The sequence below is a fragment of the Anomalospiza imberbis genome, chromosome 1 (genome assembly GCF_031753505.1).
Source record: "Anomalospiza imberbis isolate Cuckoo-Finch-1a 21T00152 chromosome 1, ASM3175350v1, whole genome shotgun sequence".
NCBI classification, from domain to species: Eukaryota; Metazoa; Chordata; class Aves; order Passeriformes; family Viduidae; genus Anomalospiza; species Anomalospiza imberbis.
The window spans coordinates 21,645,044-21,668,149 of NC_089681.1; the positions used below are offsets into that span (position 1 = coordinate 21,645,044).

Here is a 23,106-nt window from a genome sequence, read left to right on the forward strand (position 1 = left end):
GATGCACTTTCAGGAGATGACAATTTGGTGGTGAGTCCCTGGTTGTTGTTTTCCCTTGCAGCAGAAATCTTCTAAGTGACCATAAGTTTATCAACTTTAGATTTGAAGAATATTTCTTTTAAACACTGTTCTCACTGTAAAAGCTCTCCTCCAGGTAGTCTGGGGTCCAGCATTTGATGCAGGTGATGATTCTGAAAACAATTAAAGCCCAATTAACAAAGCTCAGACCAATTGGTCTTTCTGAAGACCAGATGGTCCTGAAAACCTAGTGCTGTCACAAATAAAATCTTGCTTGATCTGAGTCACAGATTACAGAAGGGTGAGAAAGCACAAAAGCAATCCACTCTGCTGCACAGTTCAGGCCCTTCACTGCTTTGAAGATAACTTTGAGTAATTCCATGCATCAAATCATCAATTCAAGGTATCAGTGCATGCTCATTAGTTTCCTCTTGTCTTTTCCAGGTATGAGGAGGGAGGCAACAGTTGCCAATACAACCTCCCTTAAAAAGGCTTTACAGAAGTAAGGCCCTCCATGCATGTTACATTGAGATTTACCTAAGACTAAAACTTGCATCATGTATTTGACATTGAAGGAAGCAAACAAAGCATTCCTGACTACATTCCTTATTAGTAGTGCATTTACTCTAAATTTTCTCTCTTAATTAGATTGTGACATGTGATTATGACTTCTATCTTACTCATCAACAGAAGGGAAATCCTGGACTCATTAAAGTCAGTGGGAGATTTTGCACTGACCATGTGTCATGTGAATTTTTCCAGGCACTTCATAGAGCTGCTCAAATTCTTTTCTGGTGTGGACTCTCACTGACATTTATTTATGACATACATATACCCTTCTTAAGGAAGTTTTGGCAATGCTCCTGGATGAGATCTCTATTCACTCCCACCCTTAGCCTAAGAGGCAGCCAAGCTGTGGTCATTCTGTTTCTCTTGGGATCAAACTACATTATTTGGGTCTGGGATGTGAGCATATTTACACATTTGTTAATTGTATCCAAAGTTGAGTGTATCTGAAAACTGTTAAGACAGAGAACAGTGAGATTTATATGTCTGATATCCTGGCAACATGGTGATGGATGCTGTTTTGGTTTCTGTTATGGGAGGACTGAGAGAAATTTGTCTTCCCTTCAGTTAAGTGTATAACTTCAGGTTTCAGAATTATGTGTTTTGTTTATTTTTCAGCTGAAAACCATATTTAATATGCATTTGACAGCAAAGAAATTTCTTAGCTGTCAAAAAAGTACATGCATTTGTTTATTTATTTAATAGTATTGCTGTACCGCAGTCTGAAAACAGCTTTTTGTTATTTGCTCAGAGATTTTTTTTCTGAAGCTGAGATTAATACATTGAGTTACATTGGTCATACTGGCTTTGGGAGGAGAATTTCCTGTGAGTGAAACAGTTTGCAAAATCTGTAGACTTCTTATTTGTTGGTATTCTCAAGTCCTTGATCTTATTTATTGTGCTACATTGACAATGTATGAATCCCAAGCTTCAAGGCTCCTGCCAATCCTGATTTATTTTTTCTTAACATCTTGAGGTATAATTTCTCTGGAGATTTCCCTTTCTATCTTCAAAGCATCAAAAATTGGCTGGAGCTAAAGAAAATGCTACACTTAGTCTTTGGTTAGTGTATTTTACTTGTCTGTAAAAAGCCAAAAGCACTTGCCAAATGTGGGGTAAGAAAGACATTTCTTAGTATATTAGATTGACATAGATAATTTTTCCCCTTTCCCTTATAGTGTAGACTATCATCTACTCCTTAAGGCAGGCATCTTCACCGAAGAGATTCCTCATTATTGCAATGATGGAATATTGGTGGTGCCATGAACTTTCTCTCATTGTCCTGAGAAGTGTTACAAGATTTTACTTCCACTGGAAGTTCCAGTACTTTACTTCCACTGGAAAGGTTTTAAGTTTGCTAAAGGGTACTGAACAGTTTCTTGGTGCAATTTTTTGTGGCTTGTAAAGTGTGAGAGTGGTTAGATTGAGTGTTTTGCCCCAAAGTTCTTCAGATACTGAAAGGAAAATGGATTGACTGATCCTCTCTCCTGTGTGGTAACTGGGAAAATGTTTCCTACAAGAAATCAGGTTCTGGGGGTGGGTTTTTTTGTGTTTCCTTTTGATTTTTCTCATAACATTGTCACTTTTATTTTTGTGGTGGTGATATGTTAAGAAGATTAGGAATTATCTCTTTTATTATGCTTATAAAAACATTCTGATTTTTTGAGTAACCAGTCTTCTCCAGAAAGTTTTAAATTATTCTAAAATGCTTTTGTATGATAGTTTGAGAGATGGAGAGATGCTCTTTTGGGAATTTGGGATTTGTACAGAATCATAGATTACTGTCTGGAAGAGACTTTGAGGAGGTCTGTAGTGTGGCTTCCTTGTCAAAGCAAGGCCAGTGCTTTAGTACTGAATCCAGGTTGCTTGGCACTTTCTGCAGTTGGTCTTGAAAACCTCCAACAGCTGATTCCACTCTGGACAGCCTATTCCAGTGCTTATCATCCCAAAATCACCAATTTTCTTATAATCCAGTTGAGACCTCTGTTGTTTCAGTGTATGACAAGTGGTCTCTTGTCCTCCCACCATACACCCCCGTAAAAAGCCTGCCTTTATCTGTTCAGCAATCTCCTTGTAAATACACTAAAGCTGCTGCTAGTCCTCCTAGAGCATCTCCCTCAGGCGTGAGTGCTCCAGCCTCTGACTATCTCAGTGGTCTTCTGATGGACTTGATCAAATATGTGAATATCCTTCTTGTACAGGGGACCCATAATGGATGCAGTATTCCAGATGCATCCTTACTAGTGTCAAGTCTACTGGCTGCTCTCTGACTGATAGATGAAGTATGCCTGCCTTTTGATGTCCCTGGAGATGAGTGACTACATCCAAACCCCAAAAGTCTGAACTAGAACCCCCTTTTTTAGTCAAGTATGTAGTGTATGAAGTTTAAATCTTCCTATCCCATCAGTGCATGTTCTTTTGTTCCATTAGTATATTTGTCTTATAAATGATTGGTAGTCAGACCCCAAAACAGCTATACACTTACATTTTTAAAATTATCACTAGCATCCATTAAAATTGCCATAGTTTTCTGTTCAGCTAAATAGAATATGTATCAAAAAACCCTAGATCTAGAGTAAGTTACAAATTATTAAATAAAAGTAGATATATGTGCTAAACTAATACTGTATTTGCTTAGTTTTCAATTTGAAAAATATGAAACTAAAACAATCTCATCTAGTCACAAAACACTTTATTATGAAATTTGCATTTTGTTTGCCTTTTTTCCCATAAGTGAGAGCATTTCAAATGGTAACAGACTGAAGTACTTTGTTTCTTAGTGTTTTTTTTGCAGTTTTTTTATTTAAAACATGAAGAAATGTAAAAGGAAGAAAACATTTAAAGGCTATTTAGGTTGCACAGTTAGTCACTTAAAGCTGGTAGCAGCACAAATTAGGTTTGAAAGTAAATGAAGTGTGCACATAGCAAACTGGGAGGAGGTCTGCACATAGGGAAATCTACTACACATGAAAGGTTTGTTAGATGCTGTTCAGTACATCTGGAAAAAAACCCACTAAAACCTGCAGAGTACCCTGGAGAAAATTAATGCCAAAAGAGGCAGAAGGTGTCAGAGAACAAAAACCATTGCATGATTTCAGCTGAAGTTAGGTATCTGACCAGACTCATGCAATTCAATGCATGGCCCTGAGCAGTGACGGTCTGATGTCATAGGCACTAATCGTACACTTAATGCTCTCACATGCTGTGTGCTTTGCCAGGCTCAGCCTCTACAGTGACACATTATGGGATAAGTAGGGAATGCTGAAAAAACATGTTGCAGCCACATGGTTCAGTTCTGGGCATTGTTCTACAAGACATTGATCAACAAGGGGGCTTCAAACAGAAACAACAAAATAGATGACACTAACATCATTACTTTGGGCTTATACAGGTGTGAAGAAAAATCAAATTGTTCTGTAGTATATTTCTATGTTATATATAGCATGTATTTAACATATTTAGAATGTGTATGAGTTATGTCTGTGTGCATATATGTGATATATGAAAAAGTTCAAGGAAATTAAAAATACAGTACTTGAACAAATAAAATATTCTTATTAAATGCAGGAGAACGACAACTGTGCAAACACCAGGTGGGATCCTATCTGGAACAAAGCCAAAATAAGTTTTGGCACTGGGTTTAGGTGTGGCCATAGTTTCCTGAGTACCTAAATACAACATGCCTTGTCGTCCAGCTGAGTGCAGAGATGCCTATATTCTCTATATAATATAGAGTATATAATGCACATCAATTCTATATAATATCCTATTCATTACTGTCATGGGTATCCTCTATGACTTCTGTAAAATCCATCCATATTTTTCTCTTCATTTCAAATAAGAGAATTTGAAAGATAGTCTTTTAGGGAAATACCTGATACCAGAGCTTAAAAGTTGAAAGATGGCTCTGTTTTAGTGTGTACACGTGCAGTGGGGTTTTGTGAGTTTACAAAAGTCACATTTGCATGGCCAAAATTGGAGTTTAGTCTATCTCATCTATTATACAGTATATGACTGAACTAGTGATGTATAATAAAATTTGCTACAGGACAAAGATTTTGGAAGTCGTTTGACCTACAAGTAACAGTATGGTAACAAACCTTTCCTACATATGAAAATATTCAGATTCATTCTCCTCAAATGCATCTCACATTTAAAAGGTCAGTTTTATTGCTAATATTTTAGTGCCTTGATTGTTGATAATAACAATTGGGAGAATAATACTGTAGATCTGATCCTGTAGGTGAGTACTTCTCTGTATATATTCTAGACTTCAATGTACTGAATCAATTATTTATATGTGAAAAAGAATGGTCTGTGATCTAGAATGAATTCAATTCTTGATAATTAAGTATTGCTGAGATAAAAAGGAATGCTTTGGAAAGCTATACAGCAAAAACAAGAATGCAGAAAAATTACTATTTCAAGCCCCAAGAGAAAGAAGTCTCATAGTGCAATTTTCTATTCTGTAGGATGCCTCTATATGATAAAAAGTAATTTGTTAAATGACAGTTGCTTTATTACAATACCATAAGCTTTCCTAACTTCTTTTGTAGACTTTTGCCCAGCCAGTGAGGTTTAACTCTGATGCTGGGGCTTTTGAAGTAGTTAATTATGCCCCACGATGCCTGGAAAGCCAGCGGAAAAAAATTCTACATGATCAAAAACCTCCAAGCCCCATTTATGATGTTCTAAGCAAAGAAAAGTATGATGGGCAGCTCTCCAAAATGTACAGTGCTTCTTCAACCTTCAGTATTGATCCAAATTACAACACTATGGTAAGCATCTTATAGACCCTGAGTTTATATTTAGATCTTACTGTAGAGATACTGGCAATAGTTATTGTTGTGTTTGGCTTGGTAGCTTGGGAAAAAATGTTAATTTATGTTAGGGAAACATAATGATGGGCCAAATTATGCCCTGTAATGCACATGTGTCTAGCAGACAAGTGAATGGAATTACAGATGCACATCCTGTAGCACAGAATTTTGAAGATTCTGTAGGGCAGGGTTCAGCTGTGTGGTCTGAATACTTTTTAATATTAAAAGAAAAAATATTATGACAACAGTTACTTTACTAGTGATCCCTGGAATGTGCAAATTGACTGAAACTAATGCAGCTCAGTCTTTCCTTATTAATTAATTTCCTTGTATGGCTATGAGCTCATCTGTGGTCTGGCAACACATATGTCTCTCTTCCATTAATTCCTAAAGGATTTACATGGTTAACATCAACTGGAATTGCCAGAAAAAATAATCTTCGGTAAGAAGAGAGCTAAATTAATGGAACGATGGATTGGAATTTAGAAAAAAAATCTGGCTTCAGGCTTGCTTAGACAATATCAGTTTTGGTATTCTTACCTGCCTACTCCCAGGGCCATCTTCAGCTCCAAATCAGGCAGGTTAAAATCAGCAGTTGAAGCATCTTATGCAGCTGGTAGAATACAAGTCAGTGTATTTGGATTGGATGTGGGATTTTACTTTTAAACAACAGGTTTCAAGGACAAAAAAAATATTTCACTGCTATACTTGGTTTATTCATTTCTTTTTTATTTTACATGGATGTGACTGATGTGTCTTTATTTCATTTTATTCAAGGACAGTCTAAGGTCTTGCTCCATTTTTTGCAGTGCCTGCTCAAAATTATGTCATAGCTGGAAAGCTGAGAGCAGAGCAGGGAATAGTAACAGACCACTGCTTTTCCCAGTATAAGACTAATGATTTTCAGAAAAGAAAACAGTGTTGAGAGGTCAAAAGGCAATGATGTTTAACAAAATGATACTAATGTGATATTGCAATTATCTGCATTTAAACTAGACAAATAATACAAAAGGACAAGGCTCACAGACATCCCTACCATGTTAAATAATAATTTTCACAATTACTTTGCTTGAGAGCACAAAAGCAGAAGAACTGTTCTTGATTTCTTATTTGCTCTCAGTATTAAACTGCTGTGTGTTTGTGCAAGTGTGGCTTACATTGCTCTCTGGGCTAACCTCCCATCATTACCACTGTGGATGGCCTTTCTTGAGCAATTCAAAGCCATTTCAGTATTTTCTTCTTTCATGTGGTCTGGACAAACAGGGCTTCAGTATTATTTAAGTTTCCATTTCTTTCCCTGGGATATTTTCCATAGATGGGAAGCATTATAGCCTTTTGAGGAACAATATGCCTCGGTACCTTTCTTCTTTTGGGGCAAAAGGGTGATATTTCTTATTTTTGATTCCTCCTTTACTTGATGGGTAACATAGATGCCTCATCCAGTTCAGCTTGGCATCTCAAATCTGAGCTGGAACAAAATGGCCCGTGAAACAGCTTGCCCCAAATGGTTACTGCAACTACACAAGCTGAAAGGAAGTTGGCTCCATTCATTGCACTACAGTGACTGTACCAGGAGAAGATACCCCAGATCAACTCTATTGAGTAGTTCTGCTCAAATCAAGTAGGATTTGATCTTTCAGTTGTCAGGTGATGCTGTCTGCTTTGCTTTGGCTGCCTTCACATGAACTAAAGAGATTGGCAGTTGTTTTTAAATGTTACATTGATTACAAAAAGTCACCTTGAGTGATCATCACTGGCAGGTTACTTATGAAAAGGAGTTATGATTGGAAAATCCTAGTAGGCCTTTCAGGCTATGGCCTGAATTTAAGCACATCTTGGCTAAGAAATACATGCAGTGGTATTTTTCTCTTTATTTTACTTCTCTCTCAGATTGTTACAAATTTACAGATAAGCAAAAGTTCTCTTCATGTGTCTTTGCACGTTTGCAAATCATTGATATAGAAGTAAGTATCTTCTAATCTATAGTCAATATCAGTGATGTGAAATACATTGAGAAAAAATCTGTGGACTTGTGTAGAATAGATCACAACTATGGAAAGAAACTGGCTGGCATCCCACATACCTTACTTCAGAGAAACCCCAGTTCAGCAAAGCACTTAAGTATGTTTTTAACTTTAATCAAGGGAAGTTAAACACATGCTTAAACTTAAACACGTGCTAAAAGCTTTGCTGGACTGGGTCCTAGCAAGGTCTAAGGCTGATTGGGTAAGAAAACTAATCAAGGTAACAAACCCTATCAGATTAAATGTAGCATCTTTCTCTGGGGATGGGGAAAGAATAAAATTTTTTTCCTTCTGATATGACATATAATTTTGTGTACCAGCCATGTACAGACGTGAGTATGTTATGAATCATCCAGATAAAAAACTGGGCTGTAAGTCAGTAAATGCATAAATATTAAATGCCAAAATAAAGAAACTATCTTCTGTATTTCAAAAAATCTTGTCAATTGCCAAGAAGAAGCATACACTGTGTGGTTGGGAGTAATTAGTCTCCATCTCCACAAATTACATTGTATGAGCCACTGCCAACATAAGCTTTCCATATTTTGAAATAATTTCTTCTCTCTAAATGAAACCACCCACTTTCTGAGTAATTCAGATTTTTTTAATCCCCTACAGATACGTATGAGGCAGAAATAACCCTTGCCCTGAACGGAATATTAGCTCATGGAAAGAAAATTCAAGCTGTGATCTACATAAACTGATTACCTGATATAACAAGTAGTATCCATCCTTGCCCAAACTTCACCTGTTTTTATGGACAAGGGCAGTTACTGTATTCTTCAAAAGAATTAGTCTCACTTCAGTAAAAGGAAAAATGCACCTCAGATGAATAAAATAGATCATCCCCTTAGAGTGGAAAAAGTACACTATTAAAAAAAATACTAGGAAGGGCTGTATGTAATTTCTAAAGGAAGCAAGTATGGATCATTTTGGCCATAGTCAGAGATCTTTCTCTTACTTCATTGGAACTAGCTGTCTGTGTGTAACTTGCTGCTCAACATTCCCTTTCAACCCCCAAACTACTCCTTGGAGGCACTTCTTTTTCTGCTTCAACGAGGCACTGAGGCTTAGACTGTCTGAGCAGAAATTTCTTGTGGCCCCAGGTCATAACACACATGGGTTTCCAATATGAGAATTACTGTGTACAATGCAGTTATGCAGTGATCCAACATAAAGGTATGAGAGGTGGTAACTAATTGCATTTCTATTTGATTGATTTTGGTTTTAGTATCCACAGTTTTCTCATTCTGAAAATATAACTTAATTTAAGGTTCCTTACTCTTCAAATTCTTGAGGAAAAATAATAGCTATTATTTATAAAATGTGTTAAACTCAGAAAGAAGTGGTTTCCAATTGCAGAAAATTTTTGTGCATCTAATTTGCATTTGAAATTGTACAGTAAAATAATGATTCATACACACATTATTTCTGAAGAAAAAACACTCATTAGTTGTTACAAAAGTTGAACTATTAATAGGTGAAATCAGGTTTAGACCTTTTTAGCTTTTAATAGGAAAGTAATTGTTCCAGCATAAAGATGATGTTCACTCTGTATTTGTTTTCCTGAGACAATGCTTCTGTAGAAGGGGAATGTAGACAATCAGTTATGTGGCAAATAAGTCAAGAAAGTCAAGAATACTGCAAAAATTTGGCATTTCTTTTTTACTAGCAACTCGATCAAGACCAAGCAATTGAGTGGATTAAGAAAGAAAGGCTTCCAGCATTTCTAGAAAGTGACTGTTACTTTGAATACAGGTATTGCAATCTTTTATGCTGCCTTTCAGTTATAAATGTGTATATTTTCCTCTTTCATTTAATTCATCTTGGTAGTGTTCTTAAAGTGGTTTTGCCCTCCACTTGTCCTGTTTTTTTTTTTTTCACTCATAATGCTGTAATTTTCCTTGACCATGAATTACATTCTATACTACACCATTACAAAGAGAATAAGAGTGGGATTTACTAATTTCCAAATCTCTGTTCCTCAGAGATGTCATGGTAGCAATGCATCTTTTGCTAATCAATATGTAAGCCATATAAGTAGAAGTTACAAGTCTATGAAATTAATTTGGAAAAAAACAGCAAGTTTTTTTTTTATTTCAATTATTAATTTTGTATCTTTGGGGCCTCTGTCAGAGTTTAGCAAAGTTCTCTGTGGGATGCCATGGCATAGCTGGATGATTTACTGTTACAAACTTGCAGTGTTTTTCCAGATGTCCATTCAGCAGATGTTTAGGAGATCTTGTGTGCATTTTTGGAAGGACCTACCTCTATATCCCTTAAGGCTGTGTCTAGATGCAGATGATTGTAGCATGTTTTAGAGGTCCAAAAGGAGAGGCAGACTGGAAGTATGGTTCACAAAACTCACATTTGCTGATTGTAATGGCAGAGTGGTTACTGGGGTATAGACTTCTACAGTTAAAAATTTTAAAACGTATTTTATTTTCAAAAACCTGGAGACTGTACGTAAGTTCAAGGGGGAAAAGTGTGCAAAGAACATGCAAACTGTGAGAGTGATGAATTATACCTCTGTTAACAGCCTGCTTTACCCGTATCTGGGCCTCATGAAACAATAACTTTGATCTTCTGCTATAGCAAACTGTTTGATCAAGACGAGTTACCAAGAGAATTGCATAAAATCAACTTTAGGCATGTATCTCATTTCAACTGACATCAATAGTTCAATCTGCTTTCCTAAATCAGAATCAAGATATGTTCAGATGCTAAAAGGGAAACTTGTGTTTAAAGATGAAGACACCCTAACCCTAGAAATAAATCGTATTTGATCTCCAATAGTGGGCACAAATAAAACTGACCATTCATTTGGTTGTAGGCTCAAGCGTAGGCTCCATCTTCCCTTCACATGTGACTTGGTTGGCTTTGTACTTCTTTCTAACTTAACTAAGTTCTGCCCAGTTCTTGGGGCCAGAGCCTTCTCACTGTTGTCATGTGGTTCTAAGATTGCCTTTCCTGAACACTGTGAGGTTCACACCAACACAAAGTAGCACTGGAGAACTCTTCAGTACTGTGGAATTCCCATAGAGCAGCCAGCTGAACACAAGAGTGCCAGCTATCTTTTTATCAGCTGCAAGTTCTATCAGTGCTGTGGCATTCCTGCTGGAAGATTTCTTCTGTCAGGAACCAGAGGTGTAGTATCTGCTAGTGATACAGGGCTTCTGCAATCTGGGAGAACAGTTCAATTTTAGTGAACAAAATGTTTAAGGGAATCTTGGCAGGGCTTGGAACTGCAGATACACATGCAAAATCATCCTGAAAGAAGCCATTTTTTACTGGTAGTGCAAGCAGGGCACTATCTGTGCGCTGGTGAGCTGTGCTGTGGCAGTACTGGCCTTTACAGATGTGACAGCAGGTGAAGGCTGAAATTATACCTATCTGGACTCAGTGGGTCCCTTCCAAATCAGGATATTCTATAATTCCATTATTCTATGAAAAAAGCAGATCATTAAGTTCTCTGTAGATGATTTTTTTAGATAGACGATTTTTTAAAATTGCCAGTTCTGTGGGGAAATCAACTGTTTCGCTGATTAAAAGCTAAAATTAATCATTTTCTTGTCTCAACATTTAATTTCAGATTAGCTAAATTGATATCACAGGTAGAGTGGAGCAAGACTGGCATTAATTTCATTATAGACAGTGACTACTCTCCCTGGATAAGGAAGCAAAGCCCAAGTTCTCCCCGTCCTGAGGAGGATGACTCTTCACTGACTTCACTGACTATGAAGGAGTTCTATGTATCACTTGGCGAGGTAAAATAAACATAATTAGTGGATGTAGCATCAACATAGATTGAATTAATTGGGTTGAATTATTGTAACTGGGGTCACAACCTAATGGGACAACTGACTCTTGAATAACCTAGTCTAGTGCCAGGGGGTTGGAAATAGATGATCTTTAAGGTCCCTCTTAATCTAAACAGTTTTCTCTGATTCTCTAAATAGCTTTTATATTCAAAGTTTTTTGTACTATAGAAGAATGTTGATGAGTTGTAATATATAGTAGAAGGTGGTGATCCCTGACAGGGGAAGAATGATGTCTGAACTCCAATGATTTCAGAAGGCTAATTAATTACTTTATTATACTATATTATACTATAACTTTATTACACTATATCACACTAACAAGAACTATCACTAACTACCTAACTAGAAAACCCGTGACTCTCTCCTGAGAGTCCCGACACACATGTGGATCCAATTGGTCAATGAATCCAAAACACCATCACCAGAATCCAATCAAGCAATTGCCTTGGGTAAACAATCTCCATACCACATTCCACGTGGGCACAAACACAGGAGCAGTGAATGAGATAAGAATTGTTTTGATTCTCTTTTCTCTGCTTCTCTCAGGAGAAATCCTGAGAAAGCTAAGTCTCTCTCTGTTCAGAGGGTATGTGAATACCACAGTAATACAATTTAAACAGAAGCTCAATTCATATGAGTATGCTCAGCTACTGTCACACAGCTCTCTGCATTGGGAACTATCCATACAGAAATCTACACAGACAGACTGCACAGAATTCCTATGGACAGTAAGCTGTGGTTCTCAGAAATACTGCAATAAACAGAGAAATTTTAATTGTTCTATGAAACTTCTTTTCCTAGGCTGCAGTTTCTCAGGTAAAGGATTGGTTTACCTTGGCAAAACAAGGTGATTCTGTGAAAACTACAGATTCATATATGCATCCTGTAGCTTCTAGTAAAATTCATGATACTCAGCATTTGCCTGGGCAGCATAAAAGAGATGAATCATTACCTGGAAAAGGTCCCCTTCTGGGTAAGTAACAAGGGTTACTTAACCCTGTGGTTAAGTAACAAGGGTTAACAGGGGTTACATAACCCGTGGTTTGAAACACAGCTCAGACCAGCAGGAAAGGAAAGGCCTTCTAAGGAACTGTTCCTAACTCCACTTGTTACCATCTGAGTGTCACATGGCGTCTGAGGCTTCCAACAGGCATTTGTTTCTTTCCGTAGCTACAACATTAGGTGAAAGTTTGAGCTAGTTGCCGAGTAACTTTGTGATAGTAATAGTTTCTTTTCTTACACTTTTCTGTCTCATAGAAATTGGTAAGTTTCAGTTGAGTTGTTCTGGGTTTTTTTGAGGGAGAGGCATTAATGTGTTTTGAAAGACTTTCTTGTCTGGACTTTTTGGGTGTTTGATAGCATATGATGTGTTTTAGCCATCTTCTTAGAGTGTTTATGTTGGGCACTTAAAGGTCTTTTGGCTGCCAATTTTTATGAATTTTGTAAGATGTAATCATTTGGAATCCTATCTATCTTCAAATTTATTTGAAATTGTCCGGCAAGTTCCAGAGGTTCTGGGGGAGAAAATACAGATGCACATATGGATATATACCTCATTGCACAGCCTTGCTTCTGCTTTTTACACAGTAGCAAGAGGAAGAGAAGCCTTGGTTTATATGTTAGGAACTTGCTCTCTCTCCATTCTTAGAGATGTGTCTCTCTCCCTAATTGCTTCAGGTCCTGAGAAATGATTCTCCATGTTTCATTTCACAGCCCTGTGTCAAGAGGCTGTGATTTTTCCTTGTCAAGTGAAAACAAGTGAAATAGGTTAGAATTAAGAAAAGATATTTTAAATCACAGTGATTTTTATGTAATATCAACACATTTTGCCACATATAGTTAGGAAATTATGTAATTGCAGAGCAATTCCTAATGCCACATTCCTAATCCAAGTGTCTGTGACAGTGGCCAGCACTGGTTAGATGTGGCTTATTTTCAGAGGAAGTTGAAAGGAATGACTAGTTAGACAAAGAAGCAGGTTACCTGTCTAAAGAATGCCACAAACAGAATTTCCTTTCCCATTCAGGGACGGCATCTGCAAAAGCCGATGTTACCACTGAGAGATCCAGAAAGGCTGAGGAGGACTGCTCTATGGCCGTTGCTGAAGCTCCTTCTCACACGCATTCAAGAGTTTATCTAGACCCAAAATGGCACAGTGCAGCAAAAGAAGAAGATGAACAGGGAAGCACAACTTTTCAGACAGCAGAAGAATTCACACCAGCGTCCTCTCAAATTTCAGTGAAGGAACCCATTTCAGAGCTGACCCTCCAGCCAGCTGCTGACATTGGAAGTAATGTGAAGTTCCACAAAATAGCTTGAAGTGTTTATACACAAGTTAGCAAATAATTAATTTGCTCATGGTACTGCAGTCACTCTTTAACTAAAGTTCTTCTCCACTTACAGGTTTGGACTCCAAGGAAGATGTAAAAAAACAAGGAAGCTTAAGTCTAAGTTCTGAAAGTGTTGGGCCAGACAGCAGAGCTGCCTGGTGTATCAGTCACGGGATGTACGACACTGGCAACAGACATGAGTTTGAAAGATTCAAGAAGTTCATTAAAGGAACACTTGGGGAGAGGTATTGGTGGCTCTGGATGGATATTGAAAGACTAAAGGCTCTTAAGAACACTACAAGGCAACAAAGGTACTTCCCATTATTTAACAGTTACTCCCATTGCTTTAATACTTGTAACCTGGATAGATCAATGCAGGTTTTGAGATTTCAGAGTAAATTGTAATGTCTGAATAAACAGACACAATTAATTGTGTGTCCTGGCAAGGTTTGGAATGACTCTGCTGAAGCTGATAAAACTCTTTTTGCAGAGTCATGTTTGCAAGGCTTACATGAAGTCAGAATCATATTATTAAGGCTGTGTTAGAAAGAGATTTGGAAAACAGATGGCAACAGAGAAAAACTAAAGAATAAAAGAAATTAAATTCACAAGTAGGACATCAGTACGACAAACTCCTTTAATGAAAGATCCTGCTGGATTCAGATAGTCTATCCTTCAGCACTATACACTTTGTCTCATACACAACCTGTCTCTAATTTGTGGAAAAAATATTTTGGCTTCTGCCACTTGCAATTAAAAACATGTTGCATGGCAGCAGTTTAAGCAATAGGATAAACTGTAGTCAGTTCTGTACAGCATTTGATACATGCTTATGTGACTATTTTTGTTGACTGCAGGCAACTCAGTAAGATGAAAAAACTGTACCTGCTGAGCAGTGGAGACTATTTCCTCAGTTCAGAAGTGTTGCTCAGACTTGAGCTACTGCATGGAGATCAGTGGAATATAATGCATTTAAGACGGATTCAGCCTGAAGTAGTGAAACCACTTCTTCTTTACTGGTATGAAAAAATGGATGTGAAATAAAATTCTGTTGTTTAATAAACATCCATTTCCTTTGATAAGCCTATCATTTCATGTCACTTATCCCATTGCAATTATTAGAAGCAATGTCACTGTAAGTACTAGCACATTAATTTTTGGCTGAGCCTAAACTACAATCTGCTGAGAAGCCTGCTAGATCTGCCTTAATAAGCCCTTGTCATTTTTCTGCCAGAGAATCTGAGCTGCTTTGTGGATCTCTGCCTTGGGTAATGTTCAATTAAAGTTTAGTCTGCAGGACAGGGAAACCCCTCCAGGCATAGGAGGTTAATTCTATCCTAACCTGTTCCCCATACTACCCTTCCCATGTTCTGAGGATGCTCTGTGTATATGCCTTCATGGGATTTAAGCTTGAGACTTTACTGTTCAATGCCTGTCAAAGAAAATGTCTTTTACATATTAACAGCTTAAGTGAGGATATAAAATCTAACCTATTTCCAAAATATGGGCTAAATTTTTGAAGGTGTTCTTTCCTCCCCAAGGGGGTTCATCAAATTCCAGGCATAAACCTGGAATTGTGGATCCTCACATGACTTGTGGTCTCTGTCCTGGCCTACAATCCTTTCCTATGCTTTGCTGTAGGATGGATGGGGCATACCTTCCTGCAGACTGATAGAAGGACAACTGTTTGTAATGGTGCAGAATTTGCAACCTAAGTTTACTTATGTGTAGTTTGGTTTTAGATTTGGAAGCATGCGGTATCTAAACATACCTTTGACACTAGCTAATTTTTAATCCTAGGTCCATATAGCACCATATCTTGGTACAGTAAACAACATCACTGGAAAGAAAAAATGAAGCCAAATAGCCCAGTGTTTCATTACTTTGGAAAGTTCTACTTATTAGCTTTTTTCTCCCTAGGGGTCCCAGATTTTGTGTCACTCATTCAACAGCAATAGATGCTGCCAGTGAAAAACTGAAGTTCTGGCACACATGTCAAGAGAAACCAAGAGTGGACATTGATCCTTTCCCACAAATAGTGTCATTGTTGCCATTGACCCAAAAGTCTGACATACCACCTTCCCTTCTTCAGGTAAGTAGGATCACAACATTGGAAAACAAAGCTTTTTCCTGTCAAAAATAATGACAAAACTCCTTGAATTCAATGGAACAAGAACAAAGAAACATTTAGCAAGCTGGTATATTGAAGATGGTTACATATAAAAATGCAATAAAATTTCATTATACTTCATGCAAAAATTTGCCATAAATTGAGTCAAATTATCTTCTCAGTTACACTCTGGCTATTTGCTAAGTCCTTTGGCTAAATATTTTAGCTGGAAGTTCTCAGAACTGCAAAATTAAGTCTCTAGCAATGCAGCTTCACCACGCAGCCTTGTCTTAATCCAGAATAATTCTTACAACTTCACTGCAGTTAACTTGGATCTGTTCCTCATGTCTGTAAAAAAGGCAGAATTCTGCTCATTTTCTATCACCACAGCCCTTCAATCAGCTACACATGTTTTTTTGCTTTCTAAAGAGGGCTGTGAGCAACTCAACAGACCTTTTCACAGTTTGTAGCTTTCAGGTGACCAGTTCAGTTTTGTCTCTTTTCTTCCTTGAAAGCCTGAGTGTGAGAAGTAACTGCAATAAAAACTACAGGTTTTCATTAATACAGTGTTAAGCCTCCAGGATACGTGGTACTTGGAGAATGTGGATTGAAACTGTGGTTCCAGTATCAAGAACTGTACAGGCTATGCCACAGATTTGTCAGCACACACCTCTGTTACTTTAGGTTGGATAGTTTGGGGCTACAGTCACTTCCTTGAAATCAGATTTGTGGAGATAATGGAGGAAAACAGTGGGACAGATTTCCTATTTAGAATAAACTGGATTCAGAAGCCATGTTCCTGTTGATCATGGCAGAAATGGGATCAAGAAGCACCTGTGTCTTACAGTGACTAGTTCACAAAGTGTGCTAATGAGCCAGGATTAGCTGTAGGTCAGGCAGACAGGAACCCGCAGGTTCTCCAGTCCCTGTTGAATTTGACACAAATCAGGACCTGGTACCATGAACATCACAGAGTCACCAGATGGCCTATTTCTTGCTCTTATATTGTTTTCCTATGATTAATTTGGACTTTTGAGTCTTCTAATTACACTGTGCTTGCAAGAGCTTAGAAAAAGCAGCAGCTCTGGGTGAATTTCTGAGGGCACACTGAATGCATTTAGCGTCTCCAAAAGGTCAGAGTGTGATTTTGTTCAAAATAATAAATGATGGTGTGGCAGAACGACCTCTTTCTCTCCCAGTCTGAGTGATTGTATCTCTCTTACAGTGAGCTGACTTAAGATAATCTTCCTAAAATTTCACAAAACATGTTCACATGCTCTTCACCTGACATCCTCTGTAGTTCTGTACAATGTGATTGTAGCATGTTTCCACCTGTTAAAAATGCATTTTCTAAGCTGCAGTGGTTATTAAGGTATGCTGAAAATTCTTGAAAAATATTCAGAAATTTTTGCAACTTGCCATTTTACATATTGAGATTGACAAGGAAGAATACTCCTGGAAACCCTTGACTGTTTCTGACCAGTCAATGAGAACATGTTAAGAAAACACAAAGGTGGAAAAATAATCAGAATTTCCTTATTTTTCTGTAATGTCTTTTACAAAAGTAGAACAAAAGCACCAACAACTTTATTAAGACTAGCTAAACCAAATTTCTCTTTGAAGAGATCATCAAGATTGCCACCTACTCTCACAGGGAGTCCGATTCTCCAAAGGGATGATACTTCTAGCAGTAGAATGTGGTAAGTACTAAAGTCCCTTGTGTATCTTTCTGCACAGCAATATACCTCAAATATTTATGAAAGTATTTGAGATTCTACTGTTTTTATTAATACTTTCCTTTAATACAATTTATCTGCTTAGTGAAGTACAGTTATGGTACAGATTGTTTGCATGGAGAATTTCTCCCTGGCTGATCAGTTTCTTGCTTGTTTATGCCACAACACAAAAAAGTTTATTTCCCCAAATACAAGTGTTTTCTCTTATATAATAGTTGATATTCTATACATTCATATTCTTTTAACTGGTCTCAAATGCTAACCCTCAGAGTTGTGCTATGCCAATGATTTCAACAGGGCAATTTTTAAAATTGTAAATTTAAACTCCATGTACTTTTTCCTCTACTATTCACTATATCATTGCACCATTTTTTTTGCCCTTTCTTATTTATTTATTCTATAAGCAGCCCTAGATTTTTCTTAAATATACATTGAAATTTTTTTTTTTGTTTCTGATCCAGGCCAATGTCAGTGAGCACAGACAGGGTTGATAGCTTAGCTCTGGATGGTACCAAAGACTCAGAATACCAGGGTCATAGAAAGTACACCTATGCTGAGCTTCTCCACGTAAGTATGGCTTGAAAATATTAGTTGTCTTGAATCATGGGTTAAAACACTTTATTCTGCAGTATGAAATAGTCAATAATGGGGAGAACTTGGTTTAATTTTATGAATGTCAATGCTTTATACAGAGGTATCATTAGAATGTCAGCATTTTCTCTGTTGTATCTGTCACCTATTGGATAGGAAATCATAGCACACACAGAGGTTTATTTTCACTAGAAAATGTTGATCTTCTCCATAGTGACCATGTGTTCAGTAGGCTATGATGGAAAACTCTCTGGATAAATTCTTCAGTGGAATCATTGCCTAGGAAAGTATATCAGACTTACTTTCAGTGAAAACTGAATCTGTCTTAGAAAGTCATTAAAAGTATAACATTCATAGAGGAAAATGGTTCATTTGTATATTCCCTCTTTATTGCTTGTGTATTTCATTCTTTTATTTGTTAAATTATTGCCTGCTAAGCAGGTCTTCAGTCGAGCAAATCTCAGGAGAGACAGGCTGCACAGATGAGCCTTTTCTCAATAACTGTTAAAATGCTGACAAATCAAACATATGAGATGTCAACATATGGCAATCTAAAATATATCCAAAACCTTTCTTGTTTGTAGAATGGTCTCAAAACAGCCTGCTCTTTCATGGAGATATTGATACCCATAACCTTATAACTGAAGGAAAGAAAGTTAAGAAATCTGGGCCCACTCACATGTGCATGGGGTTTGCTGAGCACTTGAGAACATTCTTCTTGTTTGATTTTGTGCTTCAAAATCACACTTTATTTATTACTTCACTGCAATCATTTTACTTTGTTGTTTTTGACAGAAAAAAAAAGGTTAGTCTTTGCAATTATGGGATATTTGCAGTTAGGAATGTATATTCAGCAAAAGTTCACACCATGAACTATTAGTTTTTATACATCATATGCAATTTTCCTCTTACTGACAGAAGAAAATATCCTACATTTACACTGGTTAGACTGGAACCTACAGTCAAGACCTCACAATTTGCCATCACAAATACAATGCAAAGAGGAACACTGGGATTCATAGTTTAACTTCATACTGGGGAGGGAGATCTTCCTACTCTGCTTCAAAAGTCTAATTTCCTCCTGCTCTTCTCCATCCTTGTTACTATTTGGAGAGAAGCTGATTGCCAGCCACCACACTCATCTGCTTCCACTTTTGCTATCAGAGACAGCAAATCAGCCATAATTTCTCTCTTGTAATCATCAAAAGCTAATTTACTTACAGAAGCCTCTTCTGGCTTCTCTGTGAGCATTGACAAAATGGATGTATTCTTCCTCAAATGCTCTAGGAGCTAGCTGTGGTAATGAGCATGGATTTCTAGCTCGCTCAATTGCTCATGATTTTGTTGCTCATGTCAGTGGTGTAACCCCAGAAGATGTATCTTTTGTTCCATAATAGTTAAATGTTTTGAATCTTGACCAAATAACCACCTCATAACTTCTCTTAATTCAAAACACAGTAGCCTGAGCTGAGACAGCCCTTGACAGCTAACTGATGTCGTTAAGTATCACTGGAATTCCCCAGAACTAAAAACTTAATGACAGAATTAAGGCCAGGTTTGTTTTTCTGTTCTAAGTATTGAGGAACCACCTAAGGGATGCTATGATCACTTAGCTTCTCTGCATGTCTTCAGTCATCAGATTTATTCCATTGGATGTGAATATCTAGTGGGAAAATGGTGCGGAGGGCCATGATCAATTGCATATGTAGTAGAAAATGGAGTCTACTTCCTTGGGATGAAGATACTAATTGAATACACTTCATGGCCCTCCATTGCAATGTAGTGACATTTGAAAATAATGAAAGCCTGTTATTCCTTGCTGTGTAACTATGGTTTATTTGTCCAGGGGAAAAGTGCTGCTGGCAGTGTTGTCTTCAGGGGATCAGGAATTGAAAGCATGCTGCAGTCTCTATATTTGGAGAACAGAGCAGGCTACTACTTCACACAATTCTGTGAGAAGTCAGGGAATAAGGTATGAATATTTTCCTACTCTGTGATAATTTAGTCCACAATTGACTGAATGCCAAGTTACAGAGGGCAGCCAGACAAAAAAAAAAAAAAAAAAAAAAAAAAAAAAAAAAAAAAAAAAAAAAAGAAATGGAGAAAGAAAGATTGATGACTGGATGAATTATTACTTGTGAGACTTCAATCCCTCAACAACAATGAACTGTTCATGTATATATGCAAACTAATGACAGATCTTAACCAAGCTGTCAGATTCTTACTGTCTCAAACCTATTGGAATTCTTATTGTACCATCAGGGATAAAAAAAAAAAGGCTAATAACTTTTAAAAGTTAACCTTTAACTTGGCAGAAAAGAATGAGATCTTAACCCACCAAAACCATTTTTAAAAAGATGGGAAATCTGCTGTGCTATTACTCCTGATAATCTGTTTTCTTCTTACTTTTTGGGTAAGTCATGTCCAAAATCTCCAATATTTTTAAATTGTTCTTATGCTTCCATGAATCTCCTTGTATTTCTGAGACACACAACACTATTTCTTCTATGTAGTCAGCAGATCTATCATTCATTGCTTGGTGTAAATTGAGGATTGAATTGGAAAAATTTCTGAATATTGAGTTAGTGTTTATTGGCTTTGCAGAAAAATTGAATCTTTAGGGGAGGTTTGAATGCAATCAAGATGGACATCTGTCTCACCACTAGCCCAGCCCAAGCCAGAATCCAGCAGCAGTAGCTAGAAATGCCTCTGGCTTCTAGAAGGCAAGATCCAATGTTTCCAAAGCTAAATACCTTCAGCTAAAAATATTAAATGCGTATTGAAAGAAATCTAAATGAAAGAAACTTATTTTTCCTTGGGAGATAGGCAACCACCCATGTGTCTCTAGCCTTTCTAGTTGCCAGACTCCTTTCAAAATTATTTGCTTAAAGTTTTATCTTCAGCTGTGAAGCCTATTTCACTCATGTTCTAGGTCTGGAAGGCTACTGTTCGTGGAACAAAGTTCCCTACCCCTACCTTTTTTGAATGCATACTTTATTGGTTAGTAATGGGGGTTTCATGGTATTTTTAAGGTCTAAACCCCATAAACACATGATTAAAATGGAGGACTTAGGGAAAGATCTAGACTTCTTCTGAAAGATCTTTTGCTGTTTGTTTGAATTTATGAAATGAGGCCAAGACTCTGGGTCCCAGAAATGCATGTAATAAAAATGTAATGATAATCCCAGTACAATATGTCAAGTACACAGTACTTAATTATTTTGGTTTTTGCTGCAAAATGCTATTTTGCCGTAGCACAAACTCTGCATGTCCATTATCAGCATCTCTTCTTTAGCACTGGCTTTATGCCACTGAAATGTGGTTGCTCTTCAAATGTTAACTACAATGTTAACAATTTTAATGGCCAGTTATGCATAAAGGATACAATAAAAGATAAAATATCACTGTGATGATGCTATGAAATATGTTGCTCTTCTGCCAGTATGCAATAGAAGATTAAATCCATTTTAAATTGAGCTTGATTTATGATGACCCCAAGGAGCTAAATAATTACTTGCATTAGAAAGTAATTTTTTTTATAAAATTGTGATATTTGGGTAGCAATAACCTACAATATTTTTCATCTCTAGTTGTGGAAGAACTGTGTGTACTTTTGGTTTGACCTGCAGGCTTATCATCAGCTTTTTTACCAAGAAACCCTTCAACCTTTTCAAATATGCCAGCAAGCTCAAGTAAGTTGTAAAAAATGTGTTTTTCTTTCAAAAATACATTTATTCGTTCCCTTCACAAATGCATTTGTTCAGTGTAAAGACTGAAAAGAAAATAGAAAATAGAAAAGTTTCCAAAACTTGACAACCCACACCAAAGTAAATCTGTGTTGTGGGCAATAAAAGAAGCTCTTTGGATTGTTTCCATGGAATTTCTTGATTCAAACGTTAAACATGCTTAGTTTGATTTCCAGGCTCTGCAGCCTGTTCCCAGTTTTATCTATTATACTCAGTTTACCTAAACTCCCCTTTGCTACACTGAGTCATATTTGGAAACTGTCTGCTTAGTGTTAACATCAGAGATAGTATTTTTTCTAAACCAAGTAATTATGCTGTACCTTTCCTTCCATCTCCTGTGTGGGTTAGAATTGCAGATCTCATAGTGCAGACCTCAGATAATGACCTCAATAATGAAAATTGATCTTTGTTAGCCCTGTTCAATTTTTATGTTTATCATGGCATCATTATTATCTTTACCATGCTTATCATCCCCCTAAATAGATCTTTAAACCCTCATTTAATGTTAAGTGGAACTGATATTTCCTATAAAAGGCTATTTTAATTGAGCATGCACTAAGCCCACAGTGGTGCTGTAGGCAGAGTAGATCAATTCCATCAGGGAAAGAAACTGCAACAGTGTGATATCATTAGAGGAACTACAAGGAACTTTTAAAATCACTTTGTCAAACTTTGGTCTAATTTTCCTCTCTAAACCTTGTGTAGGAGTATATCCTATCCACATATTTCAATATATACTGTAATAGAGCAACACTACTCCACATATCATTGGAACACGTATCTGTAGAGGGCAGATGAGAGTAATCTAATTATATGACATGTTCCTGAGCATCTGGAGATTCTTGAATTTGTCTTTTCCTTCTTGGAGGTTTTACTGGGAAATTAAGAGAAGTTTGCATATTTGTCCAGAATTATCATCTAAATCAGTGTTATTTGTACAGAAAATCCAAGCAGAGGCCAAGGCATGGATTCCTCCTTCTTCTGTCTCGTATTGGGTAAATGGAACTGTTACTCTATTTAGTTGTTTTCCCCTCCAGCTCTTTTTATGGCCTGAGGCTATGGGCAACTGAATGTCCCCTTAAGCCTGACTGTCTTCTGCATCTGTCCATGCCTGTGTGTGGCTGGAGACCTCCTCACAGCAGATACACAAGCTGACCATATCTATTCCTGTGTCACCATTTTCCTATGTGTTTTATTACAGGCCAAAGCTTACCTTATAGTCTCTGATGGTTTTCATTTTGGTTTAATTTCACACCAGTTTACATTCTTTTTGTAGTGGTTGCATGGCTAAAAATTTGAGGCCCAGGTCTTTTTTACTAATCTTATTTCCAGTGCTGGCCTGG

General features: G+C 37.1%; 1 protein-coding gene across 3 annotated transcripts in view; it reads left to right on the forward strand.

Annotated features, from left to right (window-relative positions):
• Nucleotides 1-23,106, forward strand: part of RGS22 (regulator of G protein signaling 22) — a 60,683-nt gene that overhangs the window by 6,810 nt on the left and 30,767 nt on the right. For 2 of the 3 annotated variants that reach the window (XM_068183928.1, XM_068183939.1), the window contains 12 exons: nucleotides 5,142-5,363; nucleotides 9,102-9,187; nucleotides 11,022-11,196; nucleotides 12,052-12,223; nucleotides 13,277-13,540; nucleotides 13,654-13,891; nucleotides 14,438-14,599; nucleotides 15,501-15,672; nucleotides 17,314-17,390; nucleotides 17,888-17,993; nucleotides 19,864-19,989; nucleotides 21,608-21,709. In XM_068183928.1, the coding sequence (XP_068040029.1) occupies nucleotides 5,142-5,363; nucleotides 9,102-9,187; nucleotides 11,022-11,196; nucleotides 12,052-12,223; nucleotides 13,277-13,540; nucleotides 13,654-13,891; nucleotides 14,438-14,599; nucleotides 15,501-15,672; nucleotides 17,314-17,390; nucleotides 17,888-17,993; nucleotides 19,864-19,989; nucleotides 21,608-21,709 (1,902 nt within the window). The remainder of the gene's footprint in view (nucleotides 1-5,141; nucleotides 5,364-9,101; nucleotides 9,188-11,021; nucleotides 11,197-12,051; nucleotides 12,224-13,276; nucleotides 13,541-13,653; nucleotides 13,892-14,437; nucleotides 14,600-15,500; nucleotides 15,673-17,313; nucleotides 17,391-17,887; nucleotides 17,994-19,863; nucleotides 19,990-21,607; nucleotides 21,710-23,106) is intronic. The other variant, XM_068183949.1, reaches the window with a different exon arrangement.